The sequence below is a fragment of the Cryptotermes secundus genome, unplaced genomic scaffold (genome assembly GCF_002891405.2).
Source record: "Cryptotermes secundus unplaced genomic scaffold, Csec_1.0 scaffold816, whole genome shotgun sequence".
Taxonomy (NCBI): Eukaryota; Metazoa; Arthropoda; class Insecta; order Blattodea; family Kalotermitidae; genus Cryptotermes; species Cryptotermes secundus.
The window spans coordinates 3,504,603-3,521,908 of NW_019724601.1; the positions used below are offsets into that span (position 1 = coordinate 3,504,603).

General features: G+C 39.2%; 2 protein-coding genes across 7 annotated transcripts in view; both read left to right on the forward strand.

Moving 5' to 3' along the window:
* The window catches only part of LOC111862479 (protein FAM135A), a 71,060-nt gene extending 55,675 nt beyond the window's left edge, over positions 1-15,385 (forward strand). For 3 of the 5 annotated variants that reach the window (XM_033750685.1, XM_033750688.1, XM_033750687.1), the window contains 6 exons: positions 375-2,142; positions 4,223-4,462; positions 5,752-5,956; positions 6,868-7,117; positions 7,752-7,979; positions 8,263-8,976. In XM_033750685.1, coding sequence (XP_033606576.1) covers positions 375-2,142; positions 4,223-4,462; positions 5,752-5,956; positions 6,868-7,117; positions 7,752-7,979; positions 8,263-8,468 — 2,897 coding nt within the window. In that variant the 3' untranslated portion in view covers positions 8,469-8,976. Of the gene's footprint in view, positions 1-374; positions 2,143-4,222; positions 4,463-5,751; positions 5,957-6,867; positions 7,118-7,751; positions 7,980-8,262; positions 8,977-15,187 lie in introns of those variants that run through there. The other 2 variants (XR_004512798.1, XM_033750686.1) reach the window with 2 other exon arrangements.
* A 1,609-nt stretch (positions 15,386-16,994) lies between these two features.
* LOC111862482 (alanine aminotransferase 2-like) overlaps positions 16,995-17,306 on the forward strand; it is a 29,554-nt gene continuing 29,242 nt past the window's right edge. The window contains exon 1 of one of the 2 annotated variants that reach the window (XM_023847944.2): positions 16,995-17,245. The gene's annotated coding sequence lies outside the window, so the exon portion shown is untranslated. Of the gene's footprint in view, positions 17,301-17,306 lie in introns of both variants that reach the window. The other variant, XM_033750680.1, reaches the window with a different exon arrangement.

The window sequence follows — 17,306 nt, forward strand, 5'->3', positions numbered from 1 at the left end:
TCCCTTATTTTCATGGAATGTTACTTAGTTAAGTACAGATACAACCCTTATAACAGCACTTAAATTGAGATCACAATGAAAAATTATCATCTTCAGTTCTCCCCATTGCAAAGTTCAGCCCCTAAGACTCCTGACTTTATTAAAAAATACCTACCTTGAATATCATTAAAGTTACTAGCTATTCTGACATGTCTCTTACGACTTCCTCACATGAGTGATAGGATATCATGAAACAGACCATGACAGATTCCTTTGTAATCCTAACTCACCACTTCTGGTCATCACATCACGTCATTCAACACTGTATGACGTCTTCAGTTGAAGTATCACTTTTAAATAACCAACGAGTCACTCCGATGTTATTTTGTTTGTAGGAATGCTGGGTGTGAATGAACAGCATGTCCTACATGCAGGGGATGTACTGAAGGCAACACTGACGCTGGCACCTCATGCTGGCCGTCGCCTGAACCGCCATCATTACCTTAATGCCCCAGCATCGGCCACAGCAACATTACTGCTTCATGGAAGTAAAGGGATGGACAGTGATAGTGTGACCAAGTCATCACTTCCTGCACGGCACAGCAAATCTCTGGACCAGTTACGTACTACTGGCGTTGCTGCTTCAGAACCTGAACCAATCCCCAGACCCTTCATCTCCACATGCCACTCCCAGCCACAATCTGTAACTCCGACAGCATCATCTTCAGCACCTAACCCCTCCCTTGGCATCCCACATATGTCAAGCATAACACGTTCCTCTTCCACACAGATACGCCGTGAAAAGAGTGTCGATTGTCTGAAACCTGGTGTCAGTATGACCGCTACAGTGGTTTCATCAGCCACTCTACCTTTACCTCACCCTCCACCTCTCATACCTGCTCCAGTTCGCAACAATCTCAAAGAGAAATTGAAGAACAGTCTGCGATTAGAGCTTAAAGTAGCCAATGGTAACGGTGGTGCCTGTACATCTCCGTCTACTGACTCAGGGGACTCTTTGGCAGTTGGATACCGTCGACTGGAACAGAGTGCCAGCGTACCATTCAACCTGAGCGAGGCCATTAATGGCAGAATGTCTCCCAATACAACAATGAAACATTCACAAAGTACCATGTCCATGCCAAGTGTGGCAGTGCTTCAGCGTGAGTGCCATGCTGGCGAGTCTTCCGAAGCCCTTCTTGGTGGTTCGCGTTCTATAGGTGCCAACAGTAGTGAGTCTATGCCAAACCTTGTGGCACCACTTGCTTCCCCTCCTCCGCCCATCATCGTTCCGCCTCCTGTCACAAAGACCCAGGTAGATGAGCCCCCATTAGATCTGGTAGTTACAGAAGGGGGCCCAGTCCCACCTCCTGGTGAGTTGAGCAAACTGGAAGTTGGTCTTTACAGTTCAGTTGATCCAGCCATGATTTCTGTAGAGTCAAGCCTAGCAGAGCCCCTCACTGTGGCCACTACTGTAACAGTGAAATCCAAGTCTCAGTCACCAGGCAGGTCACTTTCCTCTCCACCCTCATCATCCCTTTCAGACATCACTTCAGAACAGAGTGGTTGGGTCTCCAACTCCAGCCGCCGCACCTCAGGTGACATGTCTAGTGGTCAGCTAAGTCCAGATGGCAGTGACTTTGGCATCAGGCTGCGTGGAGACCGGCACCCAGCCATGCCAGCTTCAAAACAACAGCATCGAATCTTGAATGGTGAACAGCTCCGAGCAAGGCTGCAGAAACTGGTGGAACCTCCCCCTGTCATGCCAGAACCTGAAGTGATAGACCACCCCTATGAAGAACTACGGTTACCCCCGCCAAAGCAATTCCGTGATGACCCTCTGCCTCCAGAACCCTTCAGGGATCCACCTGTACCCCCACCAAGACCCACAGTTCCTCTAGTGGCACCCAAACCCAAGCCAAAAATTTCTCCTCCCACCCCAATAGACAATCTGTTGTACCATGTGTATGAAAGTGTGAAGGAAGTGGAGAGGAAGCCGCTAATTGAACCCAGTCCTCGAACTGCTCGTGAACTTGATAGAAATAGAGACTGGGACAAAGAAAAAGGCAGGCCTCTGAGAGCTAAAGACACTCAGTCTCAAACTGGTGGTTCCAACTTGGCAAAATTGGACAACAGTGAGCATGTCAAGAAAACACCATCACCCAAGTGAGTTCTAGCAGAAATACATCTGAAATCTACTAGTTGGTTACTAAAATCCACTTGATCTTGTGCTTTATTATATTAATAAATGTTTTTAACTGCAGTATTTAAGTACTGAAAATTGTATATGAGACAAACTCCGTCTTAAGTGAAACAATTTAATTGTAGTTCTTTTTGTTCCCTTCCTCCGCACTACATGTTTCGGCCCTAAATGGCCATCATCAGGCGTGTATTCTTTACGTACCTGCTACACTGCCTGTAGTTTAAAATTTAAAATCACCAGTCTTTCCAATTGTATGTATGTATAAAATCTTTGTTAACCTACACGCGTCAATTTGATTTCTAAAATTGGCACTTTTTTTAATTTTTAAAAATTTGGAAAAAGAAAAAGAACAGAAAATTTATAGACATTTTAATTTGAATTGAAGTTTTAAAAAAGTGCCAATTTTAGAAATCAAATTGACGCGTGTAGGTTAACAAAGATTTTATACATACATACAATTGGAAAGACTGGTGATTTTAAATTTTAAACTACGGGCAGTGTAGCAACTACGTAAGAATACACACCTGATGATGGCCATTTAGGGCCGAAACATGTAGTGTGGAGGAAAGGAAGAAGAAAGAACTACAATTAAATTGTTGCACTTAAGACGGAGTTTGTCTCATATATATTGTGTGAGTGTAACAGGATGCTTAAATATAATACTGAAAATTGACTGTCAAGCTCAAGAAACAGAAGTAATAACACATTGTTTAATATTCGTTCAGCACCTGATAATATGGTAGTACCTTTACCTTTACAAGGGCTTGCTTACACAAGTTATACCAACATTACAGTTAGCTCCACTATTTCTTCATACAGGGGGAATGCAGTAGCATAGTTGATTAAGACATTAAGCTACAAGCTGAAAGGTCACAGGTTCGAATCCTGATAAGGTGGATTTTTTTCAATTCACCTAATCCTTCCAGCTGCACTATGGCCCTGGAGTCACCTCAGCCTCTAACAGAAATGAGCACCAGGAATCTTCCTGGGGGTAAAGGGTGGCCGGCACATAAGGCTGACAACCTTACCGCCACTTGTGAGTCAATTGTCTAGGCAATGTGGAACCGTTAACATCTCCTAACTCTGTGGCCCTCCATGGCCTGTTACGGGGATAGCTTTACCTTTTTTTTCTTACCTTTATTTCTTCATAAATCCTTCTTTCTGTCTTTCTCAGGTGCTGTGTTTAATGCTTAGCTCATAGTACAACTAGCTACAGCTTCAAATGGAATAAAATCATACATACCGTCAGACTGAGCTGGTTAATGTAGCAATATCTGGCCATGCCATAGCTCAGGCAGTTAATCACTGCTTTCCCACTGTGGTGTTGCAGGTTTGATCCCAGATCAAATCATGTGAGATTTGTTGTGGACAAAGTGGCACTGGGTTTTCTCCGAATACTTCGGTTTCCCCTGCCAGTTCTCATTCCACCAAATGCTCCATACTCATCCATTATCCAGGGCTGGTACAGTATTCCCTCTAGTGACCAACATACAAAGTGAAGTCAGTGTCACTCCACCCCACGTGAATTAAAAAAAGAATTAACAGGAATATAACATCTACAGTTAAATGAATATGAGAAATATAGTTCATAATTTTTGAGGCAGGAACAAGCCAGAGATGTTAAAATAAGATTAAAATTTAAGGAATTACCTGTAGCCACAACAGTTCTGTTATTAGTAGATCCTAAAAGGTGTATAATACTCAGAATTACTGGGTTTTTGGACTTTGTTCATCGTCCAATATTCTAGACACTAGAAGACACTAGGTCCAGTGATTGAGGTTAGCTCTTTCTAAGGGACCAACAGAATAGGTACCATCTCCTTCCTTCACCTGGTGACAGAAACAGACTCAGTTTCTGAAACACTGTGTTTTCTGGTTTGTAGAATACTGGACATTGGACAATGGACAAAGTCCAAAAACCCAGTAATTATGAATTTTGTTATTGTTTTAAAATTCCATACGTGTTCTTCAGAAAAGGTGTGCCATCTCACTGGCTAAAAGATTCTGATTTTTCAAGTATGAAAGTTGTCACATGTTTTACAGGGTTATAGATGGTCAGCAGTGCATCTGTCCCAGTGGTACCTCCCCTCCTGTATCCACAGCAACAGCTGCTACACCAGCAGCCTCAGAGAGAGAGCTGTCATGTGACTGCTGTAATAACAAGGATGGAGAGGAACACTTGCGACAGAAACTAGTTCAAGCTGTTGGAGATGACACCCTCAGTTTTATCAAATCAAAGGAGGAGTTCAAACGCCAAATGAACTTCACAGGAATGATATACAGGTTAGTTCAGTAGCTAGAATATCATAAAGGTATTTCATGTTTCAATGTTCAGGTTCAGAGATTATGTTTCATACCCATACAAATAATCAGTTATAATTAAGGTTTCATATCTTTTAATCTCTAGGCTTATATATAGGTAGGTTACGGGAAAATATAAGTTGCTATATTCCTTTTTCTTCTGTTGCATCACAGAAACGATGAAATGTATTTTCTAGTTGAAGAGTACAATCTTTGTGGTTGTAATGCCTTGTAGTTCAGAAAAAGTCTAACATGTTGAAGGAATGTATCTCCTCCGTCTTCATGGCTAAGCAAGAAATCAGAAAGAAGTGGGTTCCTTGCTTGGCTTACTCACTGATCCTGAAGATGGATGTGGTACATACCTCTGAAACACCAGACTTCTTCCGGACTGTACAACAATACCACTCAGAAAACTATACTTCTCGCAGTCACTGCCATGAGAACATAGTAGCTCAAAACCAGAAATATGGAGTCACTAGAGGCAGTCATTATAAGGCAGTGGCGTGGTGAACACATTTCCGTGGCAAACATATTGGCACAACAATTGAGGATGCAGTGTTTTCTGTGCTGTCCGCACCAAGTCTGTATGGCAAGAACCAGCAGTACGGTTGGCTGAGAGAGTTGCCTGTGTGAAGGCGGGTTCGAATATCTCCACCCTAGCCCTGAGAGTTGTAGGAGGTGACAAAAAGGGAACCCAGTGCCTGGGGATATAACTGGGCCACCCTATCCTTGGGGGATATAAATACAGGGACCTGGCTGTCCAGGTTGGGGGACTCTCAAATCTGAGACCATAGAATGTGGTCATGAGTCTCAGAGGACTCAGACCTGACAATGACTATGCTGGCGAGGGTCAACAGCGATTGTAAACAATGGACCCCACTTCTCATCAGAGAGGGCATCCAACATCAGCAAACCAGCAACTGTCTGGCAGTAAGAAAACCCTGTTCTTGGGCCCCAGATGGGGCTTTACATGAAGACAGATTGACCAACTGATAATCACTCATAACATAGCTTCGATTTGGTTGGCCATGAGGAATTTTCACTGTTAGCAGCCACTATGTAGCAGCGACTAGTATGAGGACATGGCAAAATGAGTAAACTTTGCATGTGCCATAGTTATAGTGATTTATAAAGTATGAGACCATTTTAACATATGTAGTTACAAGTTATGAGTACCAAATAAATCCAATTATCCATCCAAACTCCATCTCCAGCCACTAACGCGTGACAGTATTTTCTAGTCTTTTGATAAGGTTGCTTGGTTTGTGCAGTGACTTCCCTACATTGGCATCAACACTGCCATACTTCCACATCAGCGATGAGTACCGCATTTTCTCACCAGAGGGTTTGCACCTCATTGTATGTGTTCATGGCCTAGATGGAAACTCTGCAGACTTGCGCCTGGTGAAAACATACCTGGAATTGGGACTTCCTGGTGCCAACTTGGAATTTCTCATGTCAGAGCGGAACCAGGTAGCCGCCCCTACTCCCACTTGTTCTTCACCATAACACGTGCTTTAAAAATTGTTTCCTGTGATGAAATTGCTTGTAGTTCCAAATCTAGGTGTTCAGTGGTTGTTGTAGTATTTAAACCAGAAACCCTAATTTAATGTTCCATGAACTGAGGTTTTCCTTAGTTAAAGTTGAGTGACAGTGATCCCAAGTGAATAGTCTAAATGTTGAGGTTCCACCAAGTTCTACTTGTCAAATCTACTGATTCCCTTAAAAATATTTAAATAGTAGTTTGTTTGCAATTGATATTGATGACTGAAGATTTGTTTCATATGTGTTCAGTGATGAAGTTAATCAGTACATTTGTATGAACAATATTAATTTAATATATAAATATTATTTCATATGGATAGTAATCAGAAATACATGTATTTTTATTGAGTATGCCATTCTGCTATCATTAATAAAACTGTCTGGCAGTTATCACATAGCATGTGACACAAGGCTATGTAATAAGTTCATTACTAAAATTATGAAGAATGTGCTGTTCATAATTTTGATTGAGATGTCAATGTTTGAGTTTTACAGACATTGAATTTTAAGTTCAGATGGTTTCACAGTCTCACGTATAGCGCGTCTTTCTATAAAACTTACTAAAAGTTGTTCATTTTACAACTTGTACATGTCATGTAGATGTACTGGATAACTTTTAATAAGTTAAAACCTATATGACATAAAACTTCTAAAGTGAATAACTTTTAGTAAGTTTCATAGAAAGATGTGCTGCACGTGAGACTGTGGAACCATTTGATACCAAACGAAGTGCAGCAGGATGCTAAAATGTTGTAGTATTTTTGTTATAACAGCCACTACATCAGATTTTACGGGACAGCTTTGCTACTTAGATGGGTAACACAGTGTGTTTACACCAACAGGGCGATACATTCTCAGACTTCGATACCATGACAGACAGGCTGGTGGCAGAGATCCTGTACCATGTGGAGGCATGTGGGCTCAACCCGTCCAAGATCAGCTTCATCGGTCACTCACTGGGCAACATCATCATTCGTTCAGCCATCACGAGGCCGCAGATGAAACACCTGCTTCCACGCTTGCACACCTTCCTGTCTCTATCTGGGCCTCACCTTGGCACTCTCTACAACAACAGCGGCCTTGTGAACATGGGTAGTGCTTTATGTTCAGACCCATTTTTAACCCACTGTCACTGTTCTGATTGTCAGTAGAGTACAAGTTCAGTGATGACACCTAAAGAGAAAAAATATTTTACTTTCTTGTTGACATGCTTGATTTTTTTAGAATGTATCATTCAATTTGGTCCCCTTGTGCAGTGCAACAGAAATATCTTGCTCATTTAGCACGAGCAAATTAATAGGCACTTTTGGCATGTACATTTTTGACATGTATTAAAATGTAACAAAACACAGTCTGCCTTGTGAGATTTCAGATTCCCATGACCGTTAATCTAAAGATTGATGACTTCTGAGGTGTAACATCTCGTAATCTGGTAGAAAGTTACCTGTATTTTGAAGGAACTTTCTCTCTTCATCTTCAAATTGAATGGAGGCATAGGGTTACTCCAAAACATTGATAACTTTCTGCCACTCTGTATGGTATCAAATCCCACAATACATTAACCATTAGTCTTCCCTTTTACTAAAATTTATACAGTGCTGAACAAGCTGTGTGCCTTTAACCAGAATAAAAATATTTATAGGAAGTTTAATGCAAGTGGCTGGTAGATTTAAGTTGTGTTTCTATAGACCTCATCTTTAGAACCAAAGATTTCCCTTTTGCTCAGGAATGTGGTTCATGCAGAAGTGGAAGAAGTCAGGGTCTCTTCTGCAGCTGGCACTGCGTGATGCCACAGATGTACGGCAGACGTTCCTGTATCGTTTGAGCCAGCGTTCCAATCTTCATCACTTTCGAAATCTGTTGCTATGTGGATCATCTCAGGATCGCTATGTTCCTCTTCACTCAGCCCGAATTGAGTTATGCAAAGCTGCTGTTAAGGATACTTCTGTACAAGGTATGACTACTGGATAGCAAAATCAGAACATTGAAATAAATGTCATGATAGATACCAGAGCAAGTGTTGTGGTCCATCATATGTGCAAGCTGCAACTCTCTTGAAAGCCAACTGAAAGACAGTAAACTGATTAAAAAAAGATGGATAAGACAAAAAGTGTTAATCATTTTATATCTGTAATGAATTAAGTTAAGAATATTGAGGAATACAAATGTGCAAAAAAAAAAAATCAGAAAAATATGCATCCTCCATTTGAACACATTTTCTCCCTCTTCTGTTATAGGTTCAGCATATCGAGAAATGGTTCACAACATCCTGTATCCTATCATAAGCAAGCCAGAAATAACATTTGTGCGTTACGATGTGCACCATGCACTCCCCAATACAGCAAACTCACTCATTGGGCGGGCAGCACATATTGCTGTCTTGGATTCTGAACTCTTCATTGAGAAGTTCCTTGTTGTCACTGGTCTCAAATACTTCAGATGAGGTCACCACTCTGTGTTATCCAGCCCTGGAGTGACATTGATCAATCAGGCTACCTGCTGTGAGCGCGAGTTGATGACCGTAGGTATATGATTGTGCATGAATTTTATTTTTTGGAAGTGAGAGATTTGTGAATTTTCATGAGAAAAGATGATATTGATACATGACAGTTGATACCCATTTTTTGTTGCATTTTAGTTTATTGAATGCAGTAGAAGACATGTTTTCATCTTGCCTTCTGCAGTGATGTAGGTACCCAAGTTATGATAGATTTAATGAAAACATATAACATACAGGGTGCCTGCAGAAGCCAACATATGCAACATAATTTAAAGTAACTTAGAATTATCAGATTTACATAGTAATAATGTTGCATTCTGACCATTCCCAACTTGAAACTCAGATCTCAGGCTACTGCCTGTCATGAATGATTTGCCTGTTAATGAAGAAAGTTGTCTTCTGGGTTTAGGCACCGTGTATTCTTCGTTTTGGCCGACGTTTCGGCAGTAGCAGTAGCTACTGCTATCCGCAGCTATTCAACTGCTCTGAAGATGGAGGCGCTATGTTCCTCCGAAACGTCGGCCAAAACGAAGAATACACGGTGCCTAAACCCAGAAGACAACTTTCTTCATTGTTATCGCCGTGAAAACCTCAAAACTTACACAGATTTGCCTGTTGTTCCACTTCAATTAAATTACATGCTGTTATGATACCTTCAAATACTGTAGCACAGACACTGTCCTTCCAAATCCTTACATACAATTTATCACCATTTTCTTATATCAATTTATGCTGTATAACTTAGTTCAAACATTGTCATAGGCTTGTATTATGGTTTTCCTTTGCCAAATCCCAGTTACATGACCAGCCATTCTGAGGTGATTTTCCTAATTTTCCTCAACTCCTCCACTACCTTCATAATACCTGCAAAGAGACTATGATTCCTGCCTTACACACAGCTTTCTATCCCAATAATCAAGATTGGCACTATTTAACGAGCCCAACTGAGTAAGAACCTTTCCTCCCATATAACTGATGACAGAAATTGATTCAGTTTCAAAAACATAGTGTTTGAAAAAACTCAGGACACTGGACAGAGTCCAAAATAATAGTCATATTTAAAAGAAATTTGCAGCAAAATCTTTGATTAGATTAAAAAAAGTCATAAAAGATGCACTTTTATACGGCTCTATACCATGACTAATATTGTCAGTAACATGCTTAGTCTCGTGTCACAGGCAAGTACAGGCACCTAATATGTTATATAAGATGGTTTCAATTTCCATGGTGGTATTTGTTATTTTTCCTGATGGTTTTAATAGAGACAAGATAAAGACATTGTTTTGATTGGTGTAATGGACCCTCCAGCACTGACTGGAGTGAATCGTTAGCATCCTCAAGTCAAGGCTCAAACACGACTACGCTTGAATTCTTGTTGTGCCGTGCCGACATGAACACCACAATGACATCCTGCAGGGATGTCGCACTTTCACTTCAGTCGACGTCACACACTTCATCGTATATATAATTAGGTATCACTCTCTATACCATATTAGCATCTCTTTATGAAATGAACCTTCCTAAACCATTCCATGTTCTCGTCTGTCTTTTGAACAGAAGTAGAGAGTGTTTAAATTTCACTGATGTGTCGGTCAGTCTGAAGGAACATTGGGTTGTTTTGTTCCATTGACTTTATAGTCTGACCTGAAACAGCGTTGCAGATGTCAAATAATTAATTATTTTATGGATGAAAACAAATGAGTGAGCCATCAGTTATTATTTTTTTATTCTCCTGAAACAGTTGAATATAACCAAAATACGATGTCAATTTCTTTGCTCACATGTTTATTCCATAACAAAGACATCAGTGGTCCTCAATTATCATTGCGGTATGGACCAAAATAAAAATTTTACTGTGAAAGAAATTTCCTGTTGACTGTCATATTTATCACATCTATGTAAGTGTTGGTTCTGTTGTTCGTAATTTATTAAACTTGTACTCGGTGATATATTGACAGGAAGAAACTGCCATAATTCAGGCGTAGACTCCCTCCACACCAGGCATTCTACATGTAATCTATTGCTCAGAACAATCTTGGACGGACAGACAGACAGATATGGTGTCAGGGGTAGTCCAGGGTTACACTTCCTGTAAACATAAATTAGCAATCCATCCATGCCACATTAACCACGTTTTTTCCTTGGTGTGTGTTATTTACAAAATAATTGGAGGCTTCCATGGCAGGTTTCCAATGAGAGCATCTTTATGGCTTTTGTTACATTGTCACGTGTGCCGATGTGTAAGATGTCTGTGCAAGAAAGTGTTAAATGCCAGCAGTCTCATCTCGTCCTTCTTTAACCTCTTTGCTTATTCACATAATGTTACTGATCTAAGCATTTGCATCTACTGTTATCTACATGTTGCTTCCATCAAATTACATGATTTCTTTAAGTGAAGATATCTTATAACCCCTTGAAGAAATAAGTATTAGATGTCAGTTAACTGACTGACCCCATGGAACCAAATCCTTCTTGAGAAGCTGCCAATCACTCAGCTGCTCAAGAATTTCCCAACATGTTGTGCAACCCAAAGGTTCTTTACCATGTTCTTAAAAACCTGCCACTGGTCCCTATCTTAAACCACATGAATTCAGCCCATACCACCCCATCCTTTCTCTAAGATCCATTTTAATATCATGCTCCCACCTACATCTAGGTCTGTTTCCTTATGGCTCTCCCACCAAAACCTTGTATGCATTTCTCTTCCCTCCCATATGTGATGCATGCCGTGCCCATCTTATTCTCCTTAACTTGATCATTCTAATTATTTTTTATGAAGAAAACAAGTTATGAAGCGGTAGGAAATCGAGCTACACATGACATTATACATTTCGAGAACTTTGCAGTAGTCTGTTTAAATAAGATTGAAAACTTTGTAGTTCAAAATGTAGTCAAAAGATGTTAGAAGATGATGATTTGTAGTTTATACTAAGTTCCATAGAGGGAAAATGGGGAATTATTTTTTTAATCTTAACATTAAGTATTTGCATCATTGTCTTGGAAGGTACATATATCAGATGCAGAAAGTTTCATCATGTTCACAAAATTAACCACAAAGAAAGTAAGCTGTTCAGAATTTAACTGAAGGAATTTGCAAGGTATCTGAAATATTTGTATTATGTGTTACTGGAACCTTAAAGATGCTCTCAATAAAATAAGAGGGAACTGTTATTTTCGATATGTTATAATTGTATGATACTGCTGTAGTCATATAAATGCAAGGGGAGCTTTGAAGTATGTACTGGTGTGTGCTAGGATTCCCTGTAAGAAAGATGAGGTGTGATAGGTTCAGTATTATTCCCAATGCTTCAGCAATGAGGCTGTTCATGTACAAACTTACTGCAGAGATGATAGATGAGACTGCAAGATGCCATAGTACAGTGGTCCTTACATAAAAAAATTCAAGATTCCTAGCTGACAGCTGCAGGATAAATAAATATGGATATTCTGTAACTGACAAACTTATGTATACTGTTATAATTACACCACACAATAAATTTTCACCTTTTTTTTTTTAAATAAAATATATGAAATAAGCTATTTTTGGCTAAATTTGGTATGCTGAGCTTCAAAGTGACAGTCAGAAAAACGTGATGTGGACAGTTCTTTTTGTTGTATAGGGTTTATAATGTTAAGTATATTGTTTTTGGTACCAGCAGGAATGTAATGGCCGCTGTTATGAGATCTTACATTTTACACCAAACTTCCTCACTAGATGTCATCATTGTGAGAACTTTGAAATCATCTTAGTAGGCTTGTTTCCCAGGATGACAGAGCATGGAAGTTTTATCTACTGAATCCAAAGGTGGCATTTCTTTGTATGAGTAAGTTGAAGTGATAGAAGATATGAAAGATGTGTGATGTAGCAGTGCTTTCCTACAGAATTGTCTGTACTCTGAATTTCTCTTATATTTTATTGACTTACGTTGCTAGGCCTAAATCAAACCAACAACAACAACAACACATCATCATTATACACATGCCTGATGAATAAATCTTCCAGTTACGTACAAAGTTTGTTTTGTTTAGATTAGTAATTCATGCATATTAACCCTTTCAGTGTTTTATACAAGGATTTATTTCGTGTTTGAGAAGGTCAGTGAAGTAAACATAACCTGCCTTCTGTGAACATTTAAAGCAATTGTATAGGATTTGCAGCTGTTACACCTGTCGTTATGAAGAGTGGGATATAATGCTGTGTTGCTCTGTGTGCCTGCTGCTTGCCTCATGCTGATTCCTTGTTTGGCTTATTCCTCAACTCTGTAGATGGAGGCAACATATTCCTCTGGAATATTGGTTGACTTTCAACAGACTACACGGCATCATGTCCCAGAAGATAGAACTGTTGGTGTCCTTTCAGCAGTAGAAACGATACTGTTCTTGTGGGTTATTTAGTGACACTTTCAGTCTTGTGATTGTAGAGCAATGAATGCTAGGATGATGAATTGGACAGGTTTGGGAAGGAAAGAGTTGTGGTCTGATAGAGGTTTTATCCAGCAGTTGCTTGGAAGGACTTGGCCCAAGCCAAGGTTCAAATTAAGGACCTCTCAAACACAAGTCTAGAGTGTTACCTCTCGATCAGCCTGTTCAGTGAAATGACACGTTAGCATGTGAGTGTCATTTTTAATTAAAAAAAAAAAGCATTGAAAGGGTTAACATGAGGTATTTAACCTAGTTTCAGTCATTTTTACATTCTTTGATATATAAAATTTGTTATCTATTTAGGCAATCCTTAAGAATGAATGTAGTAATGTACTTAAATTGAAAGGTTTAAAAATAAGATGATGATGATGATTACAAAGTTCGCTATGCTGCAGGTGCAGAAGTAAATTTTAGGCAAACTATCATCAAAAACTTAGATAGATATTCTTTCCAAAATCATTTCTCTCTTTTTGTTTTTGTTCAAAGGCATTGCTGTGATATTTATTTTAATTTTTTATTTGCGCCCTACACTGTATTCAATGACCTGGCTTGTTCTAAAGAAAGAGACTTCCATCTTTGGTAGCAAGTTAGAAAACTTTGGACATTGTCAGTACGTCTGTTCCCTGATTCAGCTACACTAGCATTTTATCAATTGATTCATCATCATGAAACTTCTTGTGAACATCATACCTCCATCTTCTCACCGTTATACTTACTAACTCCCTTAAAAGACATGCTAAGTTGCCAAGTGCCAGATCAGAGTTGAAGCTCCCAGCATAAAAGCCAAGAATATGATAGTGTGCTTCCTGTTAAGGGGTATTACACAACTTTAGGGCAGTGATACATGAGTTTGGAGCAATGCTAAAGTGATGACAGGTGATGAAAAATCAAAAACACTTGAAAAGAAATCTGTTTCAGTACCATTTCATCCCCCATGAATCTCACATGAATTCACCTGGGATTGAACTGAAGTTCTGCAGTGAGAAGCCATTGTCTAATAATCTGAGTTATTGCTCAGCTCATAAAATTTATATAAGAATCATGGAGACAGAGACAGTCTGCAGAATATTACAATTTTATTCCATATTGATGCTGTAGATGCCAGATATAACTTCACTGCCTTTGGTGACCATCAGAATTTCATATATATAAACCATGGTGTTTCTTAAGGATTGTCAAAATGTTCAGTTCTTCTAGCAGTACAATATACTGATAAAGTTTAAAATATTATTGAAATGTATTATAGATAAATGCAGCCACTTCCCGAGTTACAATGTAATATGTAACTTAAAACCATTGTATCTCACTTATTTTTAATTCAGTATTTACTTTTCCATAGACCCAATGTAAATACTGAATGTACAAGCGAAAATGTGTACCTTGAGTCAGCTGAATGGACAGAAAGCAAATGCACAGAAGTTTATATCTGGATAAGTGGTTTATAAGAGATAAAATAACTGCAAGCAGAACATTTCTAACTCAAGAAGTGTCTGTGTTTGAAGTGAAAAGACGTGTAAAGTCAAATTAATTTAATTGTTAACTGATTGTACTGAATCACTGAATTTTGGACTATACTTATGTTTTATGGTAATGAAATTTCTTGCCATTGAATGATCCAAGAGGTATGATTTCAGTGACAGTATTATATTGATCCATTCTTTAATTACAGTTAATCAAAGTAAAAAATAAATATTGCCACTTCTAATTTGAATGTACTGTTATTATCCAGTTTGAGGGAGTTTGTAGATGAAGATTGCTGTCTTCTGGGATGTGATGCTTTGTAGTCTGTTCAAGTTCACTGATATTTGTAAGGAGTATGACCCCTCTATCTTCAGGGAAGGAGCAGAGGTCTGTTTGCCACCTGCTTCTCGTTGGTTATTTGCAAGACATTGCTCCAAAATGCCAGTCAACTTCTACAGGACTACACAGCATAACACCCCAGAGGATAATACACTTCATAGTCACTGCTGTGAAGTCCTCAAATTCAGGTTTATAGATGTCGCTGCTCTTGGTTTTCTAGCAGCTCAAAGTACGCTGGTAATACACGTAATATTTTAATACAGTTGAAAGGAACATTGTGTTAGGAGAGCTCAATACATACTATGTAATGGATCAGACTTGTTTTAGTGCTGTGATAGAAGGGATGTACTTTTTACTGTTTATTATGAATGGTGGTGATGATGGTGGTGATAAACTGGTCGTCTTAAGCATATGTCTACATTTTTGTGTTTGTTTTTCAGTGTCTTGTAATAGCGGAGATGAGACAGTCTTCCATATTCATACCTGCGATTATTCCCCATCCGTCTTCACAAAATCCTGACATTGAACAAGGCTTACCTCTCATGCAGGGATTTTCTTCCTGATGGTAGTAACAATATGAAATGGCAGCAGATTTTTTTTTCTTGAAACAAAACTAGAAACTGAGGTGTGGAATTTAATCAAAGGTATGTACATTTTTATTATATTGATTTTGATAGTTCACTTATCTAATTAGGATATTGTTGAATAAGATGTAGCCCTCTTAAAAATTGAAGACAACATTTTTTTCTAGACTCTAAAATGCTGCCACTCCAATGTATCAAAAACAGGTCAGCATTTGTTGTTGCTGGTACTGTACTGCCATTGTCATGGTTCTTTGTTTTCATTGTTAGTGCTGGAGGAGCTGGAGTACCTCTGTTAGAGTAGTGACTCCATTAATCTGTATAAAACAGAAATTATAGGAACTAGGCTATGAACTGGATGACCAATGAATCAGGATTAAATTCCTAGCAGGGCAGTGATTTATCTCTTCTCTATGGCATTCAGATTAGCAGGACCCCCCCCCCTCACTCAGCCTCATCTTCACTGGGTACAGGGGTCATTTTCCTCAATGTAATGCAGCCGAGACATGAAGCTGACGTCCTCTAGTGCCAAAATTCAAAATGTGTGTGCTATACCTCCACTCTCTCATGCATTTCCTGTGCTTAATTAAGCACGGGTATAATTGTCCCTTTGCTTGTTTGTTTGTTTGTTTGTTTTTTTTTTGTTTTTGTTTTTTTTTTTTGCTTCTGCCGCTGCTGTTTCTTGTTGTGCTACAATTTATGTCATTGCTATAATAGTCATAATTTTTTAGGAAGAAAAATGTTGACATTAGGCAATGCTACTTTTAAGATTTTGGCAAAATACACTTTAGTATGCCATTAGATTATCATGTATACAGCATTTTTATTAAATAATCTGAACAACAAAAATTATGAACAGGTATAAATTTTAATAAGGGATTTTTATTTTCTGCATTTAATTAAATAATTAGTGGCATCTTCTCAAGGGCGACTTAGCTCCATGAGTAACTAAGTAAGTGTCTTACAATCTGTGCTGCCATTATGGGGTTTTGATGTGGTCCAGTATGGACACATTAACTGCTGTTCACGACTTTGCACTTTTAATTAATTTGAATTCTTTTTCGCCAATCGAAATTCTCCAATTATCGTAAAACATATACATCATATAACAGGCTTTCATACATCGGAATAAAGTTGTCCCTGTGCTTAACTAATTAAGCACTACACCATGAAGGCGTGTGGGGGAGTAGACGTATAGATCCACATTTTCTTGACCTCGGCACTAGTTGGAGGTGACTGGTCAGCTTCACTCCCCGGCCGCTTTGCCCCCGGTACCCATTAGATAGGATTTTCGGTGAGCCCCAGAGCCGGTCTGGACGATGTGGAGAAGAGAAAATTCTTGGTCCTACCGGGACACGAACTGCGACCTCTTGGTCGTCCAGCCCGTAGCTGTGCGCTATACCGACTGAGCTATCCCGACTCACTTCAGACATCAGAATATCGATTTTAATTTTCGCATTTGATGCAGCTGTTAGCAGTGAAAATTGAAACTACCTGCGTTAGGGCTTTTAGACCATTGCATTTATCTCGAGGTACTAAATGCCGCTAAGTGTAATGTCACGTATGGTGTGACTCAGATATACAATCCAATCGGAGACTTGTTGCTAACGGAAGCAGTCCCTTAGCACGCGTTTCTATCCACTTACATAATTTTCACATCTGACGAAAGCAGGTGTATAGCCTTGAGTTTAATCTATAAGAGTCTCGGAGATAGGCACCATTATCTCATTTTAGCGGTTTTGAAGATAAAAGTGTCGTAAAACAGTTGTAGCAGCAGTGTGGTCAGTCAAGGAAGTGATTTCGAAAAAGCTGCTGGTTAAATCTACCACCATTCTTGAAGAGCCAGCAACGAGGAACCACGTATGATTGTCGAAGACAAGAATTTTCGCAGTCAAGTTTGTGTACTTTTAAAACGACGTGAGCAGCATAAGACAGGCGATTATTTCCCTGTGTTGATAACAAGAACAAGAGTGTAAAC